The sequence below is a fragment of the Brachypodium distachyon genome, chromosome 1, assembly GCF_000005505.3.
Source record: "Brachypodium distachyon strain Bd21 chromosome 1, Brachypodium_distachyon_v3.0, whole genome shotgun sequence".
In the NCBI taxonomy this organism is placed as follows: Eukaryota; Viridiplantae; Streptophyta; class Magnoliopsida; order Poales; family Poaceae; genus Brachypodium; species Brachypodium distachyon.
The window spans coordinates 69765080-69791585 of NC_016131.3; the positions used below are offsets into that span (position 1 = coordinate 69765080).

Below are 26506 nucleotides of genomic sequence, written 5' to 3' on the forward strand. Positions count from 1 at the left end.
CTTTTTGGCTTCGTCCTTGGAACCGTAAAGAACAGTTGGTTCACCTACTCCTAACTAACCTTAACTAAGCTAGAATTTTGCAGAATCAAGACTACAGACTACAGAGGAGTACTACAGAGGCCATATACATCGGATAATTTCGACCACCGTATCGTGGTTTTCATTTGCAAGGCAAGTAATGTGATCTTCCTGAAGAGAACGCCTTTCTTTCAACACTTGCAATCTAGCTAGGATGCTGGGGTGCAGTGCATGATGACTTCATCCTGGCCAAGTTTTTCTCCATCATGGCTGCGCTTGACCTAGCATTGCCATAAAGTTAAATGATTTCTGCCACATGTCACGATTTAAATCGCTTGGCGAGGTCGCAGCGTGCAGGGGCTTTACACGAACCCGTTCGTTCTCCCGACATCAGCGGTACCGTGTACGCAGTTACACGGAGAAAATCTCTGGCCGAGATGTCATCTGGTGCGACCTTTGCACGCCGCAGCGCGTCATTCGCCGTACGGCGCTGCAGTCGATCTCATCCTTTTTTGGGCGTGTGAACGATTCGTCACATCAGCCTGTAAAATCTGCACAAAGAGGAAAAGGAAATAAAGGAACAAGAGCTTCAGGGGGATCCTGTTGCGGCGGTAAAAAATGACGCACGCGACACGCAGGCAGATCGATGGGCTTTGTCACCGTGTCCGTACCTTGGGTCTGAAGACAGGAACCTCGGCGCAGGATGCTTTGATTCACACAACAGGGAAACCAAAGCTCAAAGTTGACAGGTAGAACGATAAACAAATCCTACCGCGCCCCTTTTGCTGTTTTTCTAACGCGCGATGCTTCGATCCAGGCTAGCCGATATTCGATTACTCCTGTATTCAAAATCCTTATCGGTGGGGATAAAGGTGGCGCGGTTGAGGTATCACGACACGCTGATTGATGCTGTTTGTCACACGAGTAAAGCGTCGTTCGACCTGGCCTCCGGCGTGCGCGCGCGTGCGGTGGGGCAGGTCTGCAGGAGCCGCCGCGGTGGTAGCATTCTGGACGGCGAACAGGCCCCGCGGCGGAACTCGCGCTTTTGGTGATGGGCCACCGGCTACTGGAAGACGCGGCACCCGTTCGAGGCCCGATGGCCGAGGTAGCCGGTGGGTGAACGAGCCCATGGCCCGACGAAGTGGACTGGATCGGTGCAGTGCCGGGCTGTGGGCTGGGCCAACATATTATACAGAGAAGCTTTCTGCCGGCAGGTTCTAAAAAAACATTATATCGTCTTGGACGTGGTGGTGGTAGCAGAATTGCAGAGAAAACGTCAGGGAAAAAAAGGTCCGGAAACATAACTGGAAAGCTGTAGATAGCCACCCGTCAAATAATCTGACTGTAGTATGTATGTACAACGCTGACGCATGCACCTAATAAGGGACATTAATCTAAGGAACATCAACAACGACTGAAATGCATCGATCGCGCGTGAATTATTTATACGAGCATCGTACTACCAATAGAGCGCAGCGCGGAGCCAAGGAGGCAAGGACCCTCGGCGGCCGTGGTAGCTAGCCGGAGAGGAAGTCCAGCCTGAGGACGCTCTTCAAGTTGTTCCCGGACATCGGGTGGGGCGATACGGCGCCGCCGCTGAGCGGGCCGGCCTGCCACACCGTGTTCTGCTGCGTGGCGTTCCCCGGAAGCGCCACCGTCGCGTACATCGTGTACGTGCCGCCGCCGTACTCCGCGCTCGGCCCCACGGGCACGTCGAACTTGAGGGTCCCGTTCTTTAGGCTGGGGGAGAAGCTCTCCAGGACGGTCATGAGCACGGACACGGCTCCATTGGCGCTCTGGGACGCCACGAACACGCTGCTGCCGGCCATGCCGGTGCCGTCGGTGTTGATGCCCCACGCGACCCACCCGCCCGTGGCCGACGGCGCCCGGAACGCGAGCTCGGCCGTGCCGTTCGCGGCGTGGTAGTTCCAGTAGAGGCTGGCCCCGAGCACTGGCAGCGTGCTGCACCGCGCGAACGACCGCCCCGCCGGGAACGTCGCGTTCGCGCAGCTGCCCTGTGCCGACGCGCCGGACGCGAGCAGCAGCGTGGCCGTGGATACGAGGAGGAACCACGCCGAGTGGCCTGGCCGCGCCATGGTACGCACGTTCGTGGAGCCTCTTTGCTTCGTAGCAATTTCGGCTCCGTCCAGATGCTGCTTGGAGTTGCAGGCAGTAATGCAGTACGTGGTGGAGGCGTGAAGATATATACAGGGAGAGGTCATGGGAGGAGGCTATATATATATATATATATATAACACGGCGACGTGGAAGCTGGGGCGTTGTTGGAGCCTCGGGCGGAAATTAATCAAACGCCAGAATTGACGAACCCCGCGGCCCGCGGTTCCCTTCCGGACGTGCTGTTCCAAAGCATCGCGCATAATTTCCTCCGCCGTACGTATCGACCGTACTTTTTCATGTGGGAGATCGACAAGTGATGAACAAGAGATCGCCGCTGAATCACTTTTTCATCTGAAGTCTTAACCGGCCGGGCATGCATATCCTCTCAGCTAAGTATTCCGCGCTCCGTTTTTACATTGCGCCAGATATATATGGCCACGAGATTTCTTACCGCACGTCTGTTTCGTGGTTGACATTGCTGGCGAGACTGATCCGTTTCAATTGGCATTGCGCCAGACGGCGTTGTCGTAAAACGCCGGCCGTGTTGTGCACGCACGCAGGCGTGGACAAAACTCTCGGAACGATCGGCATTTGTGTGTGCAGTGTGCCCCGAACGTTCGTCCGTACACGACACGCCGTAGCAAAGCCATTCGTTCTCCTGCTGCCGGCTTCAATTCCTCTCTCCTTTTCGGTTCTCGCTGATCAATGGTCGCATGCATGAACCGGTTTATTTGATTTCTGTTTCCCCCGAAAGTAAACTCCAAGCCTCGTAAGGCATCGCACGTAAACGATGTTGCTGTCTCCTGGAGCGCATCCAGAGAGGGCGGTTCAAACAAGTTTTTTTTGTTCTTTTTTCCATGAGGGCGGTTCAAACAAGTTGACGATGCTGATGGCCTTGCTAACTGGTGACTGGAAAACCTTCATCATCAGACAAATAAAAGTATGAAACACAGATGTTCGGCATTGTAGCACCAGCAGTTATTACAGGCATTACGAAAAGACAGTACTGAAGCAACGAGCATTACGAAAAGGCAGTTATTACACAATTTTTTTTATAAGAGGCTTTAAGCCCTGTTCCATTTCATCTGAAACGAAATAAACATTGTCAGTTAAGCTCTAGCTTACAAGCACCCACGTGCTGAACACAGAAACTGATCTATCGAGCGGGGTCTCAACAACTTCAGAGTAATAGAAAACAGAAACTAAAACGTCTACAGATAAAACGACGTTCGCTCTTTCACTGCCGCCCGCGGAGATTGGAATGTCAGCTTCGGAAGAGCCGCAGAGATAGCTTTGATTCCATCAGGTTTGGAGTCCCAGGGCCTGCGAAAGAAGTTCTGCGTTTTTTTTATCGTCGCAGACAGGGAACCACACGAGCAGATCACAATCATCACAGCAGTACAAGAATCTGGTAAATATGGGGCAGCTCTACACTTATATTATAGCCCGTAAAGAAGAACCAGAATGATACACACGCAAAGTGCAGAAATCCAGAACTGCTAACAAAACCATACCTTAGATGCGAACAGAATAACACATGCAAAGTGCACAACAGCTAAACCATGTACTTCCTCCGTCCAACAAAAGATGTCTCAAGTTTGTCAAAATTTGGATGTATCTAGACATGACTTAATGTATAGATGCATTCAAATTTAGTCAAAGTTGAGACATCCTTTGTTGGACGGAGAAAGTAAATGATTTTTTTCATGGCTTTTATCTGCCACGTCAACAAAATCTATCCATGACATAATTAAGCAAGCTCATGCCACACAGAGTGCAGCAAGAAAAAGCTGGCCACAAAGCAAATCAACTAGGTTTTGGACGCATCCAAAGTCAAAATTTACAAACGCTAGGAAATACTGCCATACTGGAGCTAGGTTTCCTCATCATCTCTCTCCCGGTGCTGCTGTCTAGTTCTTGCGCTTTACCAAGGCCTGGCAGCATGAAGCCAACGCGTCTGATGCATCGAGAATTGGTGGAAGGGTGAAAGGGGGGAGAACACCGCCTTTGCCAAGCGTAAAGTTCAGCGCATTCCCATCGAGTGTCTGTGCCATTGCCTGCTGCTTGTTAAGCCCCTCCATGATGCATGAGAATGCTGCAAAGGTGGCACAGTTCTGAAGCAGCGCTTGAGGTGTTCCTATATCAAGAGAAAGAAGCGTGTAAGAAAACTGCATCGCCAAAGTTCTAACAATTAACAAAAGATAATGGTTGATATAGATAAAATGGATTAAAATTAGCGGCATGGGGTAGTGTATGCACAAATGATATCAACAAAAGAAAATCATGCTTGAAATATCCGTTCAGTGCAAACTTCCTCTTTATAGAGGCAACACTAAATTGGCACCTATAGTCCCTTAGACACTTCAGTATACACTAAAATGCAATGGTATGTATACTATGACTCAACATATGTGCCAGCTTGGCCACACTTCCTTATAGTGCATACCACATTAACATGAGTAAATTGCCCTGAATAAACTGCGCAAAACAATGCAGCACGATGCATGAGCGATTCATTTTAATTGGATGGCAAGCTGTGCAGCCCTGAACAATTGCTCACACTTTTCTCAAGGGCATTAATCAGTTGCTGGACCCTCTGCAATGTTGTCCAGTGCTGCAAGGCTTCGTTAAGAAGCAAGACAGACAGCAGGTGTCTGTTACTGCTAAATTTGTAGCCAGTGATTCTTTATCATGCAAGAACAAGGCTATCCTGGTTTAGTGAATTTGTCACACATGATATTGGACTTCTAGGAAATTGATTTTCTTGAAATTATAAAATAACTACATGAAGTACTACAGTCTACATCCGGACTCCTGACTATAGACAAACTTCAGTGTACATCCAGACTCCTGATAAGAAATACGCTTAATGAACTGAAAGCGGACCTGAAATAAAACTTAACATTCAATGGAAAACTTGCTCATATTCTATCAAATATAGGGTGTTGTAAGTGTTCAATACAAAGGGTCACCCCAGAATACATGCATAGCAATTCAGCATCACAAGGTTTCTTTTAGAATCGGCCGTCATTAGGAAATCCAACAGCGAGAAGAACAATTCCTTGTTTAGATAGGAACAAGAAGAAAAAAGACATAGCAATCTGATTATCAGAAATTGCAAGTTTGCAACTACTAACATCCTTTCTACAATGTTATCCAATATCATAACTTTTCCATACTATACAAACAACACAAAGGACAACAGCAAGCTGTGAAAATGTTGCCAGTTCAGTATGAAAGTACCTGGAAAACTCAAAGCAAGGCCGGTGCAACAGCCAGCAATGCCAGAATTGACAACTGCCAAAGAAACATGTCAGTTCATACTATATATTCAACCCCCAGTTGTTAACAAAAAGTTGACCGCTGAAAAGATACTCACTATCATCTTTTCCACGAAGCTTTCTCAACAAGCACAAAACCAAACTCTGGACGCCAGAAAGAACTGCAAAACTCTAATCCAAGAAATACATATTATGAGCAAACTGTCTGGAAATATGAACTTCCTTAGTAAAAATATTTGCACCAGCATGAACACTAACTTTGGCAGAAGACCCTGCATTGCTGAACGAGCCCTTGAAGCCCTTCTTAGTTATCAAACCCTGTCCTGAAAAAAGAATCCAGCATGCAACATAACGATTTTATGTGGGGAAATTAACTGGGCGTCACAGGTGCTGTTAAATGACCACGGGTAGACCACTAGTGCTTCCATTATGATAAAACAATAAGGAATTAAATTAATAAAAATTAAAAATGAACTGCATTAAATGGGGAATTCTATATTCTTGGGCAGAAAACCTAAGGCAAGGAAAGTTCCTATCATTATGTGCCCCGATAAAAACTGAACTTAAAAATAGAAATTTTAGGGGCTACCACAATTGACAATACCACATCCAAGGATGAAGGAAGCCTCAACGGAAAATAGAGTAATCCGGGAAAGGATAATAGGGGGATTGTGGTAATACCATATCCGAAGATAGATCCGACGAAAGCGCCGCCGGCAAAGTCTCCGGCGGACCGGAGAACGCATACGACTGGGGCGGCAGCTAGAGGTGGTGGAGAGAAGCCTCCCCCGGCGCCGGTTGGGTTGGTGCCCTCGTCGCCGTCCGAGTCGTTCTCGCTCCTCGCCGCCATCTCCTCTTGCAGTTGCGTTATCGTATTGCGTTTTCGCCTGTCCGGTCGGGTTGGAGTTGGAGTGGAGAGGACGGGACTACCAAAGTACCGAGTCTAGTAAGCGGGGGCCCGTGTGACTTCCATTGACCATTTGGAGTTGGGCCGTGGGCTGTCCAGCTTTACAAGCCCAATAAATCCTTTAAAAAAGCCCAATAAAACATTGTTTATGGGAAGGCTTTTTTTGTTAAAAAAGTAACTCATGTATGTTGGAATTTAAGCATGCGCGTTCAACAATACTTTTAGCTATTCTCAAAAAAAAAAAACTTTTTACATGCTGCTGTAAAAAAAAAAAACTTTTAGCATGCTTGCGGATGTGTGAGCGTCCTTGTACACTCTAACAATAATTGACCACAGCTATAAAAAAAACAATAATTGACCATGTAGCAATCTGCACTCTGAAGTGTCCATGCGCGAGACAGAGCATCGGAGTCTGCTTTTAAATCAAGCAAAATGTGTGCCTCGTCATGGGCGATGCATAAACCCCCTAAAAGTTTCTGCAGATTAACTCCAACATGTTACAACTTGGTGACAATTTGTTTTGGACTTGCGACTTTTTCTGTCCAAACATAAGGCACATCATGAACTGCTCACGACCTGGTGCAGTTAAACAAACCCCAACACAGGGCGCTTCCTGTTATTCCTATTTCTATACACCATCGTCCGAAGGAGTTCAGTATTCATCATTTCAGCCCACTGATCGCACGCAATTAAATTCTAGTATTAGTTGATGAAGACCAACACTGATGCCTGTCACCAAGTTCCTATGGTCAGAGGAGAACTCAACGGGAGTTCAGCTGCAGACGCCTCCAGTGTCACCTGAGAGAAAGAGATGATGAATTCAAGCAAGGAGTGTGGTAACTACTGCTCTTGCAAACTTGCAAAACACTAGTACTCCCTCCGACCCATATTACTTGTCTCAAATTTTCCCAAATATGGATGTACCTATGTTTAAAAAACGTCTAGATATATTACTTGTCTCAAATTTTCCCAAATATGGATGTACCTATGTTTAAAAAACGTCTAGATACATGTAATATTTCAACAATTAATTCCGGCCGGAGGGAGTAGTAGGTTTGCAAATTGTTATGACTTGACAGCATAATGATGTTAAAACACAAAAGGGAAATATAGCTTATAATGTTTACTATCAAGACTGAACATCTTTGTACCAAAGAAGCCATATGTTATGTCAAAAATAAATACTCCCTCAGTCCCATATTAGGTGTGACTCAAATTTGTCTAAACATGGACGTATCTATATACTAAAATACGTCTAGATACATGTAATATTTCGGCACTTAATATGGGACGGAGGGAGTATTACTCCTTCCATTCCTAAATGAAACAAGTCTTAGCTTTGTCCTAAGTCAAACTTCTTAAACTAGGACCAAATTTATAGAAAAATCTACCAACATCTACAACTCTAAATTAGTTTTACAAAATCCATCATGATATATATTTTCATAGTATAGTTATTTGAATTCTAAATGTTAATATAGTTACAAAGCTAGGACTTCTTTCATTTAGGAACGGAGGTAGTAATAGTATGCTCAGATATTGTCTGCAGAAGGTTAAGTGTCACAAATCCATACCTCCTTGAAAGCTGAGCTATAGGAAGCATCCTTGAAGCTCTGAGTTCAGACCACACACATCTAATTATGATCTAGCAATCAATCAAAATATGAGGAAAAGGGGAAATGACAGAATGTTCATCTGCTCACCAATTTTCTGAAGAGCTTTAGGGATGCGTTATTTGATTCACTAATTTTTGCTCTGAATGTGTGGGTTCTGTATTTATCTACTGCAAAGGCCATCATCATTAAGATTACCTCTTGACCAAGTCCCTTTCCACGGCTGTAGTGCAAAGCAATGAAACAAGAGTAAAATAACCAAACACCGTCAGTATATTACCATCTCATGGCAAAACAACAATGGTACTGCTGCATGGGTAAAACAAGTATTTCCGTGACATAAACTATCTTCTTGCCTAGCTATTATTTAATTACCACATTACAGTGAGATAACCTCATAAGCTTTCAGATTCATGAGCATTTGGGCAATACATGGGTTAAAGATTCACAGTGCTAAGTTGATATTATCTCTATGTTGCAGTGAACAAAACAAATTGAGAGAGCATTCAGCTGATTATTATTAGTAGCATATAAATGAACTTTCCTGTGAGTGCAGGTAGTGAGCAGTATCACACTACAGGCAGTTCAGAGGATAATAATTCTAGAGCTACAATTGTCGCCAGTTTAAGTTAAAACAAATACCCAGGACATTCAGGACTCAGTGTGATGCCCTGATTGGACTATCAAGCCTATTGGCTACTAGCATAGGAAAATAGTATGTGTTCTTCCCATGAAATAAAACCAAGAATGAAATATAGAATAAATATCAAAGACGATGAGAAGAGGTACCCAAAATAATACTAACATAGAAGGTACCTCTTTTGTTCAGCTATCATAATCTCTATCTCCGCAATTTCCAAATCATCAGGATCATTCATATAGATGTTTACATCACCAACCATAGCTGTAAGGGATTAGGAAGAGCATTAATTCTAGCAGAACTAGCAAGCTGTCGAACATCAAGTCATAGTAAACTAAGTAATCACCACCAATGAAAGGCATGACCATGTTTGCACTAAACCAACCAATTACTAGGAAATTCTTGTGCACTTGTCTGAAGTTTGAACATACTAGGTTGAAGGAAACAGGCGAGTGACCTAAAGAAGCTTGAGTAGTAGAAAATTCCAATCTGAAATGTGCCGAAGAGAGAAGCAAACCTTCAGTGTGTGGGTTCCCGGAAGCGAACTCTCCTTCGATTAACTCCTTATCCAACACTATAAAAGTATGTTCTGCGAGCAAACAATTATCACTGAACGAATCACAGCATGTCACTCACAACCAAATCGAGGAAAACTGGAAGGAGATGTTAACAGCGAGGGGGTGCAGGAACCGAACTGAGAGGGTCGAGGGTCCAGGAGCGGTGGACTTCGAACTCCTGGGCGAGGGAGAGGGGCTCCGACGCGGTGGCCTCCAGCAGCGCCGGGTCCTGCATCCATTCGTGGTACCGAGGCACGTGCTCCCGCAGGTACGGCACCAGTACCGCACGCTCCCCCACGGCGTACCAGCTGCCCTTCGGGCCCCTTCTGTCCTCTCCGTCCACGGCCGGAGCCGCCGCGGCCACCGCCGCCTCGGGCGCCTCCATTGCAGGGTTCGACTTCGACTCACGCTGCAAGGAACAGTGCGCCGGCGTCAACTGATTCATCCAGAACGACTCGTACAGAAAATACGCTAACTTCCTGTGAAGACGGGTTTGACTATTATGTTAGCATACCGCGAACGTGTAAGACTACAGGAGGGAGGACAGACTCTGTCGTTACTTTTGAATGAAATCAGTCGAGTCCCCGAGTCGGTATAAAACAGGACCCCGGGAAGTCTACACTCTACAGTTAGCCAGCTTAGCATACCAAGAACAAGAAGAGCCCAAGCATGCTTGCAGTGTAGCTGAGGCAGAAAATTAGCAACTGTGTTGTCGGGGGAAATCAGGTTGATGGGAAGTTGGGAACAAGATACATTGCGATGTTGGAGGAAACTGATACGAGGGTGTGTGTGAGAGGTCTTACAAGATAAATAATAGCGTAGACTAATTCATATATACTCCCACCGTCGTGGTGTCGCGGGCATGTTAGTTTTGTCAAAGTTTCGAACGAAAATACCCCTTGTAGTTTAGTTGATCGAGCCCTCGTCTTTGCAATTAGGTAGTTGTGGATAGTCTTACCGTCTACTGTCTTTACCCTTAAAATGAATGTCTTGTTTGTAGCTGTACCGTAATTATATTTGAAACGTGAGGAGTTACTTTTTTTTTAATCCGTTGCAACGTACGCGTTTGTGCGTACCATCTAATTTCTTGTTTGAATGAACTTTGTAAAAGATTTGAGTTTCACTTGGTGAAATCGGGAGATACCTTGGTTTGCTAAAAGTTCTCCGTCCGTTCAATGCAACCTACTTATAAGAACCTCGCTTTCTACAAATGATTTCAACCGTGCTAAGATGCATATGTACGAAGCAAATAAATTCTAATCAAACCGAAGTACCAAACACACACAACCTTTCAAAATGTTCTTGGTTGCACCATAAGAAGAGTAACAGAGTAACTGGCATGGTCCGTTACTTTAATTTGTGCTGCTGGATTAACAGGCTGATTAAAACATCCGATTATCACAAAACAGCAGACGTGTAAATATATGAGCTCCGGTCATCCTGCTTCGTATACGGCGCACAAAGCACGCCTAAATGACATGCTGACACTACTGAATTATTGCTAACTTATGTTTCTTAAGAAAAACTTGATCCACTTGCTTTCCTGGAAGCATGCATAGATATGGCATGCGCCCATGCTACTTTCTCCGATCCTGTATCTGTTTTTGCCACTTTCCCAACCAGAATCACACGACCCTCGTCGCAGAACCGTGCCTTGGAAGGCCGATAACAAGCTAGGACCATCATCACAATCATCATTCCATAGCTAGAACGCCACTGAATAAAGCTCACGAGAAACGTTTCCCAGCCAAATCAAACGCATCACATCGCCCCGTACGTGAGTGAGCCACCTCTCAATTGCGGCCACCAAATCTTCCATTCAGCAATCAGTTTGGCCACTGCTGGGATCAGGGCACACCTAACCTAGTGAATAGCACCACCAATAAAGCATGTGTGTGCCTGGACTCAAATTATCAGTGTGCAGCTCAAATTCTGCTAACTATTTCAGTGACTGCCTTTTGCACCTACCACCGCACTGATCCAAATTCTAATCCAAGAGCTAAGTGCAAGACCGTGGCCAACCAAAAAGGTCGGCACCACACAGATCACCAGAGGATATTTCTTACTACTACTTCTTTTTGGAGTACCTTCGAAGCCAAGAACCCATCATCGAAACGAAAAAGGGTAAAACACAACCAACAAACGGGAGCACACACTTCACAGCCATCATCACAGTATCGATCACTCATAATACTACGTCCCCACACGCCAAAACGCCCCACTAAAACCCCACTTAGTCGCGCAAACAAAACCGAACTGAACACGCGCTGAATAAACGTCGCACCACTCTTTGCTCGACACACAGCCGAGCTGATCCACGACACGATCGGCGACAATGCAGCAGCAGCAGCAGGGGAATCGCTGTTTGTGTTTGCTGCTGCTGCTCGTCGTCGTCGTTGTTCTCCCATGGGGCGGGACGGTGGCGGCGGCCGGGGCGCCGGGGAGGTGCACGACGTCGGCGGCGGGCAAGTCGTACGCAAAATGCATCGCGCTGCCGACGCAGGGCGCGACGCTGGCGTGGACGTACGACCCGCGGAACGCGACGCTGGACGCGGCGTTCACGGGCACCTTCATCTCCCCCTCGGGCTGGGTGGCCTGGGGCGTGAACCAGGACGCGCCCGCCATGGCCGGCGCGCGCGTCATCGCGGCATTCTCCGACCCTTCCACGGGGGCACTCCTCGCGCTCCCCTTCGTGCTCTCCCCGGACGTCAAGCTCCAGGCGAAACCCCTCGTGTCCCGCCCGCTCGACATCGTGCCGCTCCTGGCATCCTCCGCCACGCTCACGGCGCCGGGCGCCCGCAGCGTCGTCCGGGACGGCGCGTCCGTGGCCATCGCGGTCACCATCCGGCTCTCCCCGAACCGCACGAGGCTCCACTTTGTTTGGAACCGGGGACTCTACGTGCAGGGCTACTCCCCGACCATCCACCCCACGGACGCCTCCGACCTGGCCTCGCACGCCACCGTCGACATCCTCACCACGGCCACGGAGTCCTCCCGTGCCGCCTCGGCCACGATGCAATGGACGCACGGCTCACTCAACGCGCTCTCCTGGGGCCTCCTGCTCCCCATCGGGGCCGCCACGGCCCGGTACCTCCGGCCCTGCACGGCGTCCGTCGGCCCGGCCTGGTTCTACGCGCACGCGGCGACGCAGGCGGCCGGGTACGCGCTGGGCGCGGCCGGGTTCGCGCTGGGCCTCGTGATGGGGTCGGCGTCGCCCGGGGTGTCGTACAGGCTCCACCGTGGGCTGGGCATCGCGGCGGCGACGGCGGGGAGCCTGCAGACGCTGGCGGTGTTCTTCCGGCCCAAGACGACCAACCGGTACCGCAAGTACTGGAAGTCGTACCACCACCTGGTCGGCTACGGCTGCGTGGTGGTCGGGGTGGTGAACGTCTTCCAGGGCTTCGAGGTCATGGGGCTCGGGGAGTCCTTCTGGAAGCTCGGCTACTGCGTGGCGCTGGCGTCGCTGGTCGGGGCCTGCGTCGCGCTGGAGGTGAACGCCTGGGTCGTGTTCTGCAGGCGGCAGCAGGAGGAGAAGCTCATGCGGAGGGACGTCGAGGATGTCGTCGCCGTCAAGGACAGGGCCGCCGCCTTCTAGCATTGCTCGAGAGCTTAATTAATCGCAGCTAGCGGCGCGGATGACCGACGCTGGCTTGGAGTTGAGAGTGACGTGTCTGAGATACAGTCAGTGAGTACATACAGATTACAGACGCGGCCACGGACAGTCATCGCGGTGCTTGTTTTGTCGGACGGTGAGCGCGAATTCCCTGCTGGCGTATGCTCCTGCTACTATTGTCGACACAAGAACGTTCTTGTTTTTTCTTCTTCTTGCTCTCTGTTTATGTATACAACATAGGAATTCATGTATAATTTGTTCAGTCTCTCAATGAAATCTTTGTACCTTGACGGGCCTTCATGACAAGCAAGCGGGGCCCGGGCTTGCTGATGCGAAAATGAAATTCTGTACGCACGGTGGTTCGTACTATAAATCCTCCTGGTCCAGCCCGTTGGAGCTGCGCCCACCCCGAAAGGACTCACTAGTCACATCTGGTTCCGGCTCGGTGCGGCTGGTGCTGTCACGCGCGGCCGTCACGTACCGAGGTGTAGGTGGGACGGTACGTATGGACTGTTGGTTTTCCACTTGGACGTTGTGCGCTTGCGCGTCACACGGGCACGCTTTGCTACATCTGTCTTGTTCAACCCCGGCATGTTGACACGACAAAGGCCCCGACACTCTGTCTCCAAGGTTGGACCGTTTAATCGCGGGGAGTACCACGCATTCAATCTGGAGTGGCCTGTGTCCAGAAATATGTCTTCAAGCTTCTTGGTGTGGTTGGATCGCGTAGCAAAGAGAAAGGTAAAAGGCAGAGTACTTTTCACATGCCGTGGTTGGATCATCGTGCTGGTAATTGACTGGTCATTTGCCATCGACGAAGTACAGTACTTATTTTTCACCTTAGCTTAAAGGGTGTTCCCAATTTGGTTCATAACAAACACACTTGGGCACTCTTTGATCAAAGTGCAAACCATAGTAGTCCGTAGTACTCTCCCATCCCATACCAAGTGACTCAAAATTATTAAATATGAACGTATTTATTATTAAAATACATCTAGATACATGTAATAGAAAGTCATTTAACATGAAACGGAGTGATTACTAATTTTCTTGACACTGTACTACAAATCAGAGCCGTAGAGAGTGAGCACTCTTTGATCACTCTTCGTTTGGATTAGTTATAAGTAATCCACATCAGCAGGAAGCTTTATACTCCTTTATTTATCTTCGGTGAAGGCGATGGTTCTGTCAGTTAATGCTTCCAGCTGATGTATACGCTTGCCTTGGCTATACAAATCAGGTGTCAGTTTCTTGATTAACTAGCACTTTGGACTAAACCATTGACCATGTTCACACCGTCGACATATATCTTACTGAACAAAAGAGCACGGCACACTCCTGCAAATTAACCTTATCTAAAGCTCCTGAAAAATACGTACTAGTATATTAAAAAAAACACAATTGTGCTGGTGATCTCGCATTATTGTGCAAAATCCGGCACGAGCCGAACCTAGACGATTCCTTTGAGATAAAATGCTGTGTGTTGGAGTGGAGCATAAAGTCTGTGCTACCTCGTTTATGCATGCATGGCCTGCTAAACAAGTACAGCGATAAGGCGTTTCTGCAACCCGGAAAGTTCATCTCCATTTGACCTTTTCCAACGGAATCTCCATCGTCGCTTCTAGAGGTCTTAATCTCTGTTTTCTAAAAAAAAAGAGGTCTTAATCTTGGCCAGAACCTCGTTGACTCTTCCACCACTTGCAATAAAATGAAGCACTGGATGAGGTGGGTGGCAAGGCATCGCACTGTCAATCAATTTTGTATCATTCCAAATCACGCTTGCATAAGGGGAAATTAATGCTAACCAGTTAACTTAAAATCTAGGAACTAGGAAGTGAAAGATACTTCGCGAATGGACGCGACTGTTCGCCTCCTCGGCGACGCCAGAGGCGATCGAACAAGAACCAACAGGGAAGTTGATCTCCCACGAATCCAGAGCGATTGTCCAAAGAAACTGTTCGTCTCCTCGGCGACGCCAGAGGCGATCGAACAAGAACCAATAGGGAAATTGATCTCCCACGAATCCAGAGCGATTGTCCAAAGAACTAACCACCAAAGAGCCATAATCTCCCCCCCCCCCCCCCCGATACCACCAGAATCCAAGCCACACAAGAAGAGAACGATCCCCCGCCCCATGAATCCCGCCTCAAACTAAAAGCTCTGATCCTAAACTTCCCTGATCCACGACGAAGCCTACAGATCTGCTGCACTAAGGTTGATGAGATCTTCAATCGATGGAACAGGCTCACCAAGATCCACCAGAACGACCACAACATCACCCCCTAGAAGATGCCCCCCGGGGATGGCCACCTCGGAAGTTCCCCCGCCGGGGGCCCATGCCCCCTCGTCTGAAGGACTCCGTCGTCTCCGCCAGTGACACCGCCCCGAGAATTGAAACTGGAAATCACTGTAAGTCAAGGCAGGAGTCTTTACCGGAAAATTTGCTGCACCTTGATGACCGGAGTTTTCTCCCCCCTGCTAAGACCTACCCCTGGATTGCGCCCCTCTCTCTATTGCCGGTTAATGAAAGGATCAATCGCCGGGGCAGTATTCGATCCAAAAATCATATAAGACCGGAGTCCGCCCGGACGGAAGGTACCATCCCCTGCTCTGCTCTGCCCAGCACGGTGCCGCCCCCTCTCTGTTCGAACTTTTGCCTCATGGCCTCGAGCGGAAATCCTGACGCTGGCGACAAGCTCTCGGCCACGGGAGGAATGCCGACAACTGCTACCAAGAAAGCGGCCAACATGGTGGTGCTGGCGGCCGGGGGCCCTCCTCCCCAGCCCGCCGACCGCGATGCGGCATCTGAAGACGAGGTCACGGGAGCTCTCAGGAGGCGTAAAGGGAAAGAGCTCATGCGTGAGCTTGGAACCGTGGAGGAGAAGAAGGCCATCGTTGTTAGGTTCGTTGCATAGGAAACAAAAAAAAATTTCCTACGAGAAGTGCGGAAGAAAACCCAAGAATATATATACTAGATGTATGTAACGAGAGGGATCATGAACACCATACCCTCGTAGACCACTAAGCGTTACGATCACGAGATCGTTGTTGGTGTAGTGGAACTTTCAATGAGATCAATCTCAGTGCCGAACGGACAGCACCTCCTTGGTATCCACACGTTCAGCTTCACGTTGTCTCCTCCTTCCTCGATCCAGCAAGCGAGAGGGAGAGGTAGACGAGATCCCGGCAGCACGACGGCGTGGTGACTATGGTGAATATTCTCACGGGCAGGGCTACGCCGTGCGCGTGAGAAGAGGAGGAGAGGAGGGCTCAGGGGAGAGAGATCCAACTGAAAGCTTGGGGTGTCTCTCTCCCTTGCCCCCCCTTCTATTTATATAGGGGTAGAGGAGGCGTGGCCGGCCAGGACTATCCCGTGGCCAGGACTCTCCGGCGGCCAGGACTCTCATGCGGCCAGGACTCTCCCGCGGCCAGGACTCTCCTCCTGGCCGCATGGGCCCTGTGGGCTAGCCCCTCGGCCCATTAAGGCCAGGGTGCTCCCTCACAGGCCCATTTAGCCCAGGGATAGGTGGGCCTCAAGGTGGAACCCTCCGGATCCCTCCGGAACCTTCTAGAAGCTTCCCGGTCAAAACCGGGAAATATTCCAAACTTTCCAGAACTCTGAAAACAACTTTCCATATATAAATCTTTATCTCCGGAACATTCCGGAGCTCCTCGTTGCGTCTAGGATCCCATCCAAGACTCCGAATCATAATTCGATATCATCATCATTTATCTCATCTAACCCAAGCAACATGAAACGTTAAGTGTGTGACCCTACGGATTCGAGAACATGTGGACATGATCAAATATCAATAACCAATAGCGGGACCTGGATGTCCATAATAGTTCCCACATATTCCACGAAGATCTCATCGGTTGAACCACTATGTCGAGGATTCAATTAATCCAGTATCCAATTCTCTTTGTCTCGCGATATATTACTTGCCCGAGATTTGATCGTCGGTATCGCCATACCTAGTTTAATCTCGTTACCGGCAAGTTCTCTTTACTCGTTCCGTAATATAATACCCCCGCAACTAAACACATTAGTCGCATGCTTGCAAACTCATTAGGATGTTATATTACCGAGAGGGCCCAGAGATATCTCTCCGTCACAAGGAGTGACAAATCCCAGTCTTGATCCATACAACCCAACAAGCACCTTCTGGGATACCTGAAAAACACCTTTATGATCACCCAGTTATGAGATGACGGTTGATGCCCACAAAGTATTCTTCCGGTACTAGGGAGTGGCATGATCTCATGGTCTAAAGAAATAATACTTGACATAATAAAACATAAGCAACTTAAACTTAAGTGACACGATCAAAAGCTATGTTTAGGTTTGGGTCTGTCCATCACATCATTCTCCTAATGATATGATCTCGTTATTAAATGACAACACATGTCTATGGTTAGGAAACCTTAACCATCTTTAATCAACGAGCTAATCTAGTAGAGGCGTATTAGGGACACGGTATTTGTTTATTTATCCACACATGTATTTGAGTTTCCAATCAATACAATTATAGCATGGGCAATAAACATTTATCAAGAACAATGAAATATGATAATAACAAATTTATTATTGCCTCTAGGGCATATTTCCAACAATTGTCTGCCTGGCAGTGGGCCTCTTCATGTCTGTGCTCTCCATCACCTCCTGGGAGGTCGTCGACCACATGAAGCGGGTCTAGAAGGTGCGGGGGAACGTCGACACCCACCCACTTGGCGACAGGCGCTTCGTCCTCGAGTTTGCAGAGGAGGGTGACTTCTCCCACGTCACCCGCGGCGGCCCATGGAGGTACCGCCGTGACGCAGTCCTGATCGAGGTGCTAAAAGACGGCGTGGACCCGGAAGAGGTGACCTTCAGCTGTGTGCCCATCTGGGCACAATTCAAGGAGATCCCCTTCTACCTCCTGTCCAAGGAGTTGATGAGGGACCTAGGACGTAAGCTCGGTTCTTTGCTTTCCATTGATAATAACGCTCGTGGAGACATATGCAGCAAGTTCGTCAGAGCCAGGGTCCTTCTCCCCATCAACCAGGCGCTCCAGAGGTGGATTCCCCTCATCGACGAAGTCACAAGTGAAGCGATAGTGGTGTCCGTCTTCTTTGAGCGTCTTCCAAATTTCTGCTTCCACTGCGGCTTCATCGGACACCTCGCCGACACCTGCAGGAAGTTGAATGGCTACAACCTCGACCTTGAGGTCGACGCAATCCAACACGACGACCCCAGACGCTGGTTCCTCCCCGAGACAATGGGGCAGGGGCGCCGCCAGCGCCCGTCTTCCCTCTCGTGGCGCACAACCAAGGCATCGTTGGCACTACCCCAGCCAGCCCGCCAGCTCGCCATCGCCAATTTTGTTGCCAAAGAGGTGGAAAAACTCTCCGTGCAGGAGTCGCTGACCGGAGCCGCCCCGACAGGAAATGCCTCCAACAAGACGTCGGCCCCCCTGTTGGACGCCTCAGACAAGCAAACCGAGGCTGACAACATCGCCCCAACCCCACCCGCTGCCCTCATCGACAACAGCAACCACACTCCCTCACCAAGCAAAAGGCCAAAACGATGGAAGAGACAAGGCAGGGAAAACAAGACAAGGTCCAAGAATGCGCTGACAACCCAGGGAGTGAACCTGGGGGCTCCGCGCCCGTGCCCGTTGACGTAGGACGAGGACTCGAGCCTGGAACCTGTTGCTAAAAACACCAACAGCCTATGGCCATCCCTCAAGGCCTACCTCGGAGTCGATGGGCTCCGTAGACTGAGAGAAATGGAAAACAAGGAAACTGCTGACCACAAGACTTTTGGGCTGAACTCAAGCAATGTAGGAGAGGGAGAAAGCTTTGAATATTTTGAAATCATTGTAGGTGTCAAGGAACCCAATGTAATTGTAACAGCAAATGTAATAGGTAGAGAAGAGGTGGTAGAACAGGGTGAGATGAAAAGGGAGACAGAAGAAGAAAACGACACAGAGAAGACAACCAAGGAGGCAGCCGGCTCTGGGGCTGTCGGCAACCTGACAGGCACGCTGGACAGTGCCTGTCAGGAGAAATGACGATCCTGGCCTGGAACTGCCATGGGTTGGGCCGCCCACGGACAGTTCATGATCTGGTGCTGCAGGTCAAGAAGCACACCGGCCGAAGATTGTCTTCCTCTCAGAAACCCGGCAGAGGAAAGAGTATGTTGCGAACCTCCGCTGGAGACTGGGCCTAAAGAATGTCATCACCTACAGCAACAATGGCAAAGGGGGAGGCCTGGCCCTCTTCTGGGATGACAGTGTCGACGTCGACTTGAATAAGATGAGCGATCGCTTTATTGATGTATTCATCTCTATTGCTCCTTTTGAAATAAAATGGAGATGCACTTTTGTTTATGGAGAACCTCGTACACACCTCCGCCATCATATGTGGGAGTTGCTGCGCCGTATCAAACCTGATTCGAATGGTCCTTGGCTCCTTGCCGGGGATTTCAATGAGGTAATGTGGCAGGAAGAACATATGTCCAGTCGAAGAAGAAACAACAAGCAAATGTCTAAGTTTAGAGAAATTTTATCCCACTGTAATGTCTTTGACCTTGGTTTTGAGGGCCTGTCGTGGACCTATGATAATAAATAGCAGGGTGACAGGAAAGTCAGAGTTCGGCTGGATTGTGCTGTTGCTAATCCAAGTTGGTCACAAGTGTTCTCTGCTTGCAAGGTAAAACACCTAATCAGCCCTGCTTCTGATCACTGTCCCATCTTAATTTCTCTTGATGGTACCAAGTCTGCTAGACCAAAGCACGATCACTTTCGGTATGAGGCCACCTAGGAACAAGCACAAGATATTGATCAGGAGGTTGCTGCTGCCTGGGAGCTTCAACGTAAGCCAACTGACTTGGGGGATGTCTCTAATAACCTGAGAGGTGTCCTCCAGTGCTTAAAAGCTTGGAGCAGCCAGACGATCGGCTCTATTCCAAGGAAAATTGAGAAAACTAGAAAGAAATTGGGCCAAGCTCTCAGCCAAGCTGATCCAGCGAGTCAGAAGAACGCCAGGGCCTTATCAAAACAGATGGACAGTCTGCTGGATGCTGAAGAAATTTAATGGAGGCAGCGGTCTCGTATTGGGTGGATCCGGGCTAGAGACCGGAACACTAGCTATTTTCACCGTAAGGCGATGTGGCGAGCGAAAAAGAATAATATTACTCAGCTCATGAAACCTGATGGACTTTTAACTGACGACATTGAGACTATGGAACAGTTGACAACATGCTTTTTTCAGAATCTGTACACGAGCGATTCTGCAGTAAACCAGCGGCTTGCTACTGATGTTTTCTCAACCAAGATCACCAACCAAATGAACCTGGACCCGTGCAAAGATTTCTCGGATGAAGAGATTAGTAATGCCCTCTTTCAGATTGGCCCTTGGAAAGCTCCTGGACCGGATGGTATGCCAGTCCGCTTCTTCCAAAGGCAATGGGGTTTGATCAAAGAAGATATATGTCATGCGGTTAGAGAGTTTTTTCGTACTGGGACCATGCCGGAGGGTGTCAATGACACGACCATTGTGCTAATTCCAAAGAAGAAAAATCCAACAAATCTGAAGGATTTCCGCCCTATTGGTCTTTGTAACGTCACCTATAAAATTATTTCTAAGTGCCTTATTAACAGACTTAGACCTCTTCTGCAGAAAATCATCTCGCCCACTCAAAGCGCTTTCATCCCGGGCAGGCTGATTAGAGACAATGCCCTCATTGCCTTTGAGTGTATTCATGCAATCCAGAAGAGTAAAGATGACAAAGGGCGCTTCTGTGCTTATAAACTCGATTTGGCGAAAGCGTAGGATCGTGTGGACTGGACTTTCCTACAAATGGCTCTGACCAAGCTCGGGTTTGCGCCTCAATGGACTGGCTGGATCATGTCTTGTGTTACCACTGTGAGCTATAGAGTTCGTCTCAATGGCAAGATGCTAGACCGTTTTCAGCCGACTAGGGGACTGCGGCAAGGAGACCCGCTCTCGCCGTATCTGTTTCTGTTTGTTGTGGAAAGCCTGTCCCTCCTCCTACAGCGAGAGATTAACATTGGAGCTATTCAAGAGTTGCACATTTGCCGCCAGAGCCCTGTCATTTCCCATCTCCTTTTCGCAGATGATAGTCTGCTTTTCTTTAAGGCTAATCGAGATCAAGCCTCTAAGATCCAGAATATTCTTTATGACTACGAGCAAGGGACGGGGCAGCTCTTGAGTAAAGACAAATGCTCTATATTGATGGGGAATAAGTGTTCCCCTGTTAACAGTAACATTGTCATGCAAATTTTGAGCATTCAAAATAGCTGCTTTGAGGCGAAATATTTAGGTCTCCCAGTCCCAGAAGGACGAAAAATTTCAGTCAATCAAGGATAAGTTAAGTAAACGTTGCTCGGATTGGACGGAGAAGTATCTGTCTTGTGGAGGCAAAGAAGTGCTCATAAAATCTGTCCTCCAAGCAATTCCAACATACACGATGAGTGTGTTTAAATTCTCAGCTACCTTGTGTGAGGATCTTTCCCACATCTCCAGAGATTTTTGGTGGGGAGACGAGACGAACCACCGCAAAACCCACTGGATGAGCTGGGATAATCTGATCAAACTGAAGCCTTGTGGTGGCATGAACTTCCGTGATCTCCAACTTTTTAATCAAGCTCTTCTGGCCAAGCAAGCGTGGCGGCTGTTAGTGTGCCCTGAGTCTCTTTGTGCCAGATTATTAAAAGCCAAGTATTTTCCCCATGGTCAACTGACAAATACTGCTTTCACCAAGAACCCTTCTCCAGGCTAGCAAGGTATTATTCATGGCCTTGATCTCCTCAAGAAGGGCATCATTTGGCGCATAGGCTCGGGCTCTCAGGTGCAAGTTTAGCGAGATAATTGGATTCCGCGTGGTAATCTGAAAGCGTCGAACCCTCGGAATCGATCTAGAATCAGGCGTGTGTCCGAGCTCATTAACCATGACTCCAATGAATGGAACTCTCAGATCATCCGTAGTGTGTTCCATGGTTTTGATGTAGATGAAATCATGAAAATCAAGCTGCTGCCGAATGGCCAGGAAGACTTCATCGCTTGGCACTTTGAAAAATCAGGTGTTTTTTTCAGTTCGCAGTGCTTACCATCTAGCTTTAAATCTGAAGCAAACTTGGTCGTGATGGGAACCAGCTCTGCTCCTAATGATGGAAGAAAACTTTGGGACAACATCTGGAAGTGCCCAATCCCTCCAAAAATTAAAGTGTTTGCGTGGAAGCTTGCTTCAAATTCGCTGGCAGTCCAACAAAACAGGCATAAAAGGGCTATGGCTGTCTTCCCAACCTGCTCCATCTGTGGCATGGCCCCTGAAGACAGTTTTCATGCTGTTATGACCTGTACCAAGGCTGTTGCTCTCCGTAACAGTGTCCGCAAGCTATGACAGCTCCCACCTGAGAACGAGCTTCGATACACCGACGAAGATTGGGTTTTGATTCTTTTGGATAAGCTGCATGTCGACATACGAATTAGGCTCATTTTTCTGTGGTGGAGGGCTTGGCATCTCCGGAATGATATTATCTTTGTGAAGGGAGATGCCTCAGCTCAATTTATTTTTAGCTATGTGAACTCGCTTCTGGACACAGATCCTGTGCTCAAGTTACCTGACGTGAAAGGCAAAGACCATGCTGAGACTTATTTGAAGCAAACTACCACCGCTCATTCTTCAGACCCGTGGTTGCCTCTATCCCAAGGGGTTCTTAAGGTGAACGTTGATGCCAGCTACATCTTAACTGATAATTCGGCAACGTGGGGCGCTGTGGTTCGCGATCACTCTGGTGCGGTGATTGTCTCTGCCTGGGAAGTTATTGGTTCCTGTCCAAGTGCAGAAGCAGCTGAAGCGATTGCTTGTCTTAAGGGAATGAAACTCCTCCGCTCGGTATTAGACCAGCCTGCTATCATCGAGACTGACTGTGCTGCTATTGTGTCAGCCGTTAATTCTCCTGCTAAGGACCGCTCTATCTTGTGTGAAATTATTGAGGATATCAAATCGGTCAATTTTTTTGACCCTGGAATTGAGGTTCGCAAGATCAACAGATCGAGTAACGGTGTGGCGCATAGTTTGACTAGTTGGTGTCGTAGTGAGTTGTGTAATGGTGTTTTGCATCACTCTGTGCCTTTCTACGTGATGAGCCAAGTGATGCGTGATTGTAATCTTAACTCGGTTATTTCTTAATTCACAACCCACGTTTCAAAATAAATAAATCTGAAACTGCAAAACCAACCGGTGATCGCGACGAACTGGGCTTATCAGCGTCGTTGGGGTGTCACGGGCTCACAGCACGAAACGGAACGGAAGGAGCGGATGTATACAGCAGATGATCCCCAACTCCCCACATCACCCCACTCGTCTCAGCGTCCGGGGCTGAGCCTGACCCGGAACAGGGTTGGTTTTCAACGCGGCTCTTTTTCAGTCCACCAATGACTGGTGCTTTTGTAATAAACACCTGGGCTACCTTCAAAATAACAGAAAGGTTCTACGGCAGATCAGCTTCTTTTAATCTGTTACAGTTAGATGTGGCCATGTGTAGAAGCTTTAGATGGGCCACTTCAACCAATATGCACATCATCAGGGACCTAGGAATACAAGCTGACGAATTATATATCTACTTGACCATATCTCATGTCAACTCTTACACCAGCTATAACCGTGACATCTGTTGCATAACCGTGGCTCCATTTTAGCTTGTTGTGTTCTTTGAAAATGAGATAGCCATACTGCTCAACCAGCCACGGGCTAAATTGTGGCCGTGTTGTGTGGTTAGCCAAACGATATGCAAAATGTTGTTGGGAATAAACATACTGTCAAATACGGAGTATATTGCAATGCCAGACGTAACATTAAAACATCTCATTTCCAGCCTTGTCGCCAATAGACAATACATAGATGGATGGCAGTTTCGTGAGAAGAAACCTAATGCGAACTGATTGTATTTTCCGGAAAGCAAGACGACCTTTCAGCAAAAGTAGCGCTTTTCTTATGATTAACCTTTCCCCTCCCCCCTGATCCCATCCCAATTAACACTCACCGAAGTGCTCTGCCGTCGCGCTGCTTCGGCACCTCGAGCGTGACTTGCCTCAGTTCACCCCATTAATCCTCGGTGGACAAGGTAATACCACCATATCTCCCTGTAAATTCCAGTATAAGACCGTTGATTAGCTCATGCTCTATTACGCCCACCAGCATCTGTTTCAAGGTCAGATAAATTTCCATGTCTTGCGTGTCTTCATTCTGTCGGTTCTTGATTTGGGCTTTTTTAGCACATCAACTTGTCCTTGTTTGGATTCTAGGGATTCTTACCAGTTACCAGGGCTGGGATTATTGCCTCTATTAGGGCTTTTGATTCGTATACATGGTTAACAGGCTAAGATTTCGATTGAGCATGACATTGTGCTTAATATGTAACGAATGAACCTTAACATCGGTAGCCTGTAATGATATGCGCTCCAAAAATGTTATTGCTGCCAGTGTTCGTTTAAGAATTGTGCATAAATCTTAGTATTTGCAGTATGTGTTGCTTAATTTCTGTTCAACCATTTACGCGTTGTGGTGAACAGGTAGGCACCCAATTTATGTTGGTTGTGCTAAATAGATGAAAGAAAACCGTTATGGTTCTAGTGGACTGAAATTTTTTCAAGCTGTGTTCCTAAATTTTAATCCCACCTGCAAACCTGCTCTTCATGTTCCAGAATAAATCAGTGACAGTTTCCTTCAGATCACCAAAAGCTCTGGATTGTGCTGCTCCTTGAGACAGAAGTCCTTCAGATAGTAAGTCCAAATTCCTTGATCCTTTTCAAATGGCAAATTCCTTGATCCTCAGCTTTTCTTTCCGAGAACAAACTATCACCAGTATTACTCCTCTTGTTCCGAAATTTAAGTACTTAACCTTGCAATCCAACATAACTAAATCTGTTTTGTTGTAGATAAAGATTCCTCCTTATTTAAAGCCCAAATGTTTTAGCAAATTATTAGTAACATTGTTTTGTCCCATTCTGCTTAACTTCTGCTATAATTTGCACTCTTTGTTCCGAAAACTGTATTTCTTATTTTATAGCACCGAAGAAACATTTCTTTGTCTGTGCTATGTGCAGTCTTGGAACACCTGCAATGGCAGTTTTCCAAAGCGGCCCTATGCCGGAGCAATCCATGCTGAACAATAAGATAATCACTCAAAGAGTCACAAACTTCGCTACTGAGACGGCTAGCAAAGACAGGTCCATAGGCTACCTTGACGTATTTGTGCACCAGGCACGCGATATCCACAACGTCTGCATCTATCACAAGCAGGATGTGTATGCAAAGCTGTGCCTCACAAGCGACCCAGACATCTCATACTCGACTAAAGTGATAAATGGTGGTGGGCGCAACCTGGTGTTTGAGCACGGTCTAAGGCTCGATGTGCGCACTGTGGAGGCTTCGCTGAAATGCGAGGTGTGGATGTTGAGTAGGGTGAAGAACTACCTAGAGGATCAGCTTCTTGGCTTTGCTCTTATTCCTCTTGCAGACATCCTGATGGCCGATGGAAGGCTGGTCCAGGAGTTCTTCATGTCATCGACGGACCTGTTCCACTCACCAGCTGGATTTGTGCACCTGGCCTTGTCTTATGCTGGTTATTCTCCAGATGTCATCGAAATATCATCGCCCAATAGGTCAGTGTCTGTGGTGACTGATTCTGGAAATGACAGCTTAGATCCTTGTGAGCTCGAAAAGATCAAATTCCCGGACTTGAATATGGTGACTGAGAATCAGATTATGGCCTCCCAAGTATTTTGAGATGGAAACCTTGGACTCTGAGAATGAAGTGAAGGCCGAGAACTGCAAATTGCTGCGACATGATCCAGTTGGTACTGAAATCTGTACAAAGAGTCTTCAGGAACATAAGGACGAAAGCCCTCTTAGTTGTGTCTCAACAATGAACTCCTCTGCAGCCCTTACTGCCTCGCAGCAATCGGTTTCTAAGTGGTCTGAGGCCACCATTGCGGCATCCTCCACCGAAAGCCAGAAGGAGAATAGCCAGGGTGTTATTGATGGCGAGGCTGATTCTTCTGAAGCGCCACCCAAGGATGAGGCTGTCAAGCCTATGATCGGCGTGAACCTCCAACCTGGGGACTCAGTTGTCCAACAGGACATAGTTGACATGTACATGAAGAGCATGCAGCAGTTCACCGACTCCCTTGCGAAAATGAAGCTCCCCTTGGACGTCAAGAACAGCAGTCCCTCAGCTGATCATAGCACTGACTCGAGTACAACTGAGAAGCTGTCGACACCCAAGGGTTCTAGGGTCACAGAGCCTTCTTCTGAGTTTGCTGATGCTGACTATGCTCGTACATACTCCTTTCGTATTTGCTGATGTAGTTTGGGCTCTCTCGACAATAGGTGTTGCTAATGATGTTAATGCTTATTTATAAGACGAAGATTTTGTAATAATTTCATCAGAGGTGTAGATTCACCTTGTGTATTACCTTTATCTTTACTCTTGTAAAAGAGTCAGCGGTAGTTGCACTTTGTCACCTCCCCGTTTACTTCGATTGTAAAAAAAACGTCCTCCCACTATTTTGTAAACAATAGCCCCTCCTTTCAATGTACACTAATTTTATTGCAAAAGACTGAGATGGTACTGATGTTTGCAAAGTTACAATAAAATTAGTAACCAGCGCCGCTAATAATATAATAGAGAATTTTTAGTCTAATATATCTACAGTTAGTAGTTTAATCTGTCTGTATTTAGCTAGTACT

General features: G+C 47.7%; 4 protein-coding genes and 1 pseudogene across 6 annotated transcripts; 2 read left to right on the top strand and 3 right to left on the bottom strand.

Annotated features, from left to right (window-relative positions):
- Positions 1–1313: 1313 nt before the first annotated feature.
- On the bottom strand, positions 1314–2213 carry LOC104582402 (cytochrome b561 and DOMON domain-containing protein At5g47530). The gene has a single exon (XM_010231924.3). The coding sequence runs from the start codon at positions 2112–2114 to the stop codon at positions 1536–1538; it is 579 nt and encodes a 192-aa protein (XP_010230226.1). The 5' UTR covers positions 2115–2213; the 3' UTR covers positions 1314–1535.
- A 1341-nt stretch (positions 2214–3554) lies between these two features.
- Positions 3555–6339, bottom strand: LOC100840051 (mitochondrial import inner membrane translocase subunit TIM22-2). The gene is made up of 5 exons (XM_003558553.4): positions 6099–6339; positions 5676–5740; positions 5516–5588; positions 5380–5433; positions 3555–4273 (listed from the first exon to the last, which is right to left on the bottom strand). Exons 1-5 carry the CDS (start codon positions 6265–6267, stop codon positions 4047–4049), a joined length of 588 nt encoding a protein of 195 aa, XP_003558601.1. The 5' UTR covers positions 6268–6339; the 3' UTR covers positions 3555–4046.
- Positions 6340–6663: 324 nt separating this feature from the next.
- LOC100840353 (N-acetyltransferase 9-like protein) lies at positions 6664–9820 on the bottom strand. 2 transcript variants are annotated; one of them, XM_014897332.2, is made up of 7 exons: positions 9782–9820; positions 9273–9543; positions 9095–9166; positions 8754–8841; positions 8028–8160; positions 7899–7937; positions 6664–7122 (listed from the first exon to the last, which is right to left on the bottom strand). In XM_014897332.2, the coding sequence occupies exons 1-7, from the start codon at positions 9803–9805 to the stop codon at positions 7057–7059; spliced, it is 693 nt and encodes a 230-aa protein (XP_014752818.1). In that variant the 5' UTR covers positions 9806–9820; the 3' UTR covers positions 6664–7056. The 2 variants fall into 2 exon arrangements, with proteins under 2 accessions (XP_014752818.1, XP_003558602.2); XM_003558554.4 differs by lacking the exon at positions 9782–9820 and having other exon boundaries at positions 9273–9591.
- Positions 9821–11290: 1470 nt separating this feature from the next.
- On the top strand, positions 11291–13053 carry LOC100841808 (cytochrome b561 and DOMON domain-containing protein At2g04850). The gene has a single exon (XM_003561904.4). The coding sequence runs from the start codon at positions 11470–11472 to the stop codon at positions 12727–12729; it is 1260 nt and encodes a 419-aa protein (XP_003561952.1). The 5' UTR covers positions 11291–11469; the 3' UTR covers positions 12730–13053.
- Positions 13054–23947: 10894 nt separating this feature from the next.
- On the top strand, positions 23948–26374 carry LOC100840965 (annotated as a pseudogene). Its single transcript, XR_002961786.1, has 3 exons — positions 23948–23966; positions 24486–24538; positions 24862–26374. The product of XR_002961786.1 is annotated as an uncharacterized LOC100840965 (transcript).
- Positions 26375–26506: the final 132 nt, after the last annotated feature.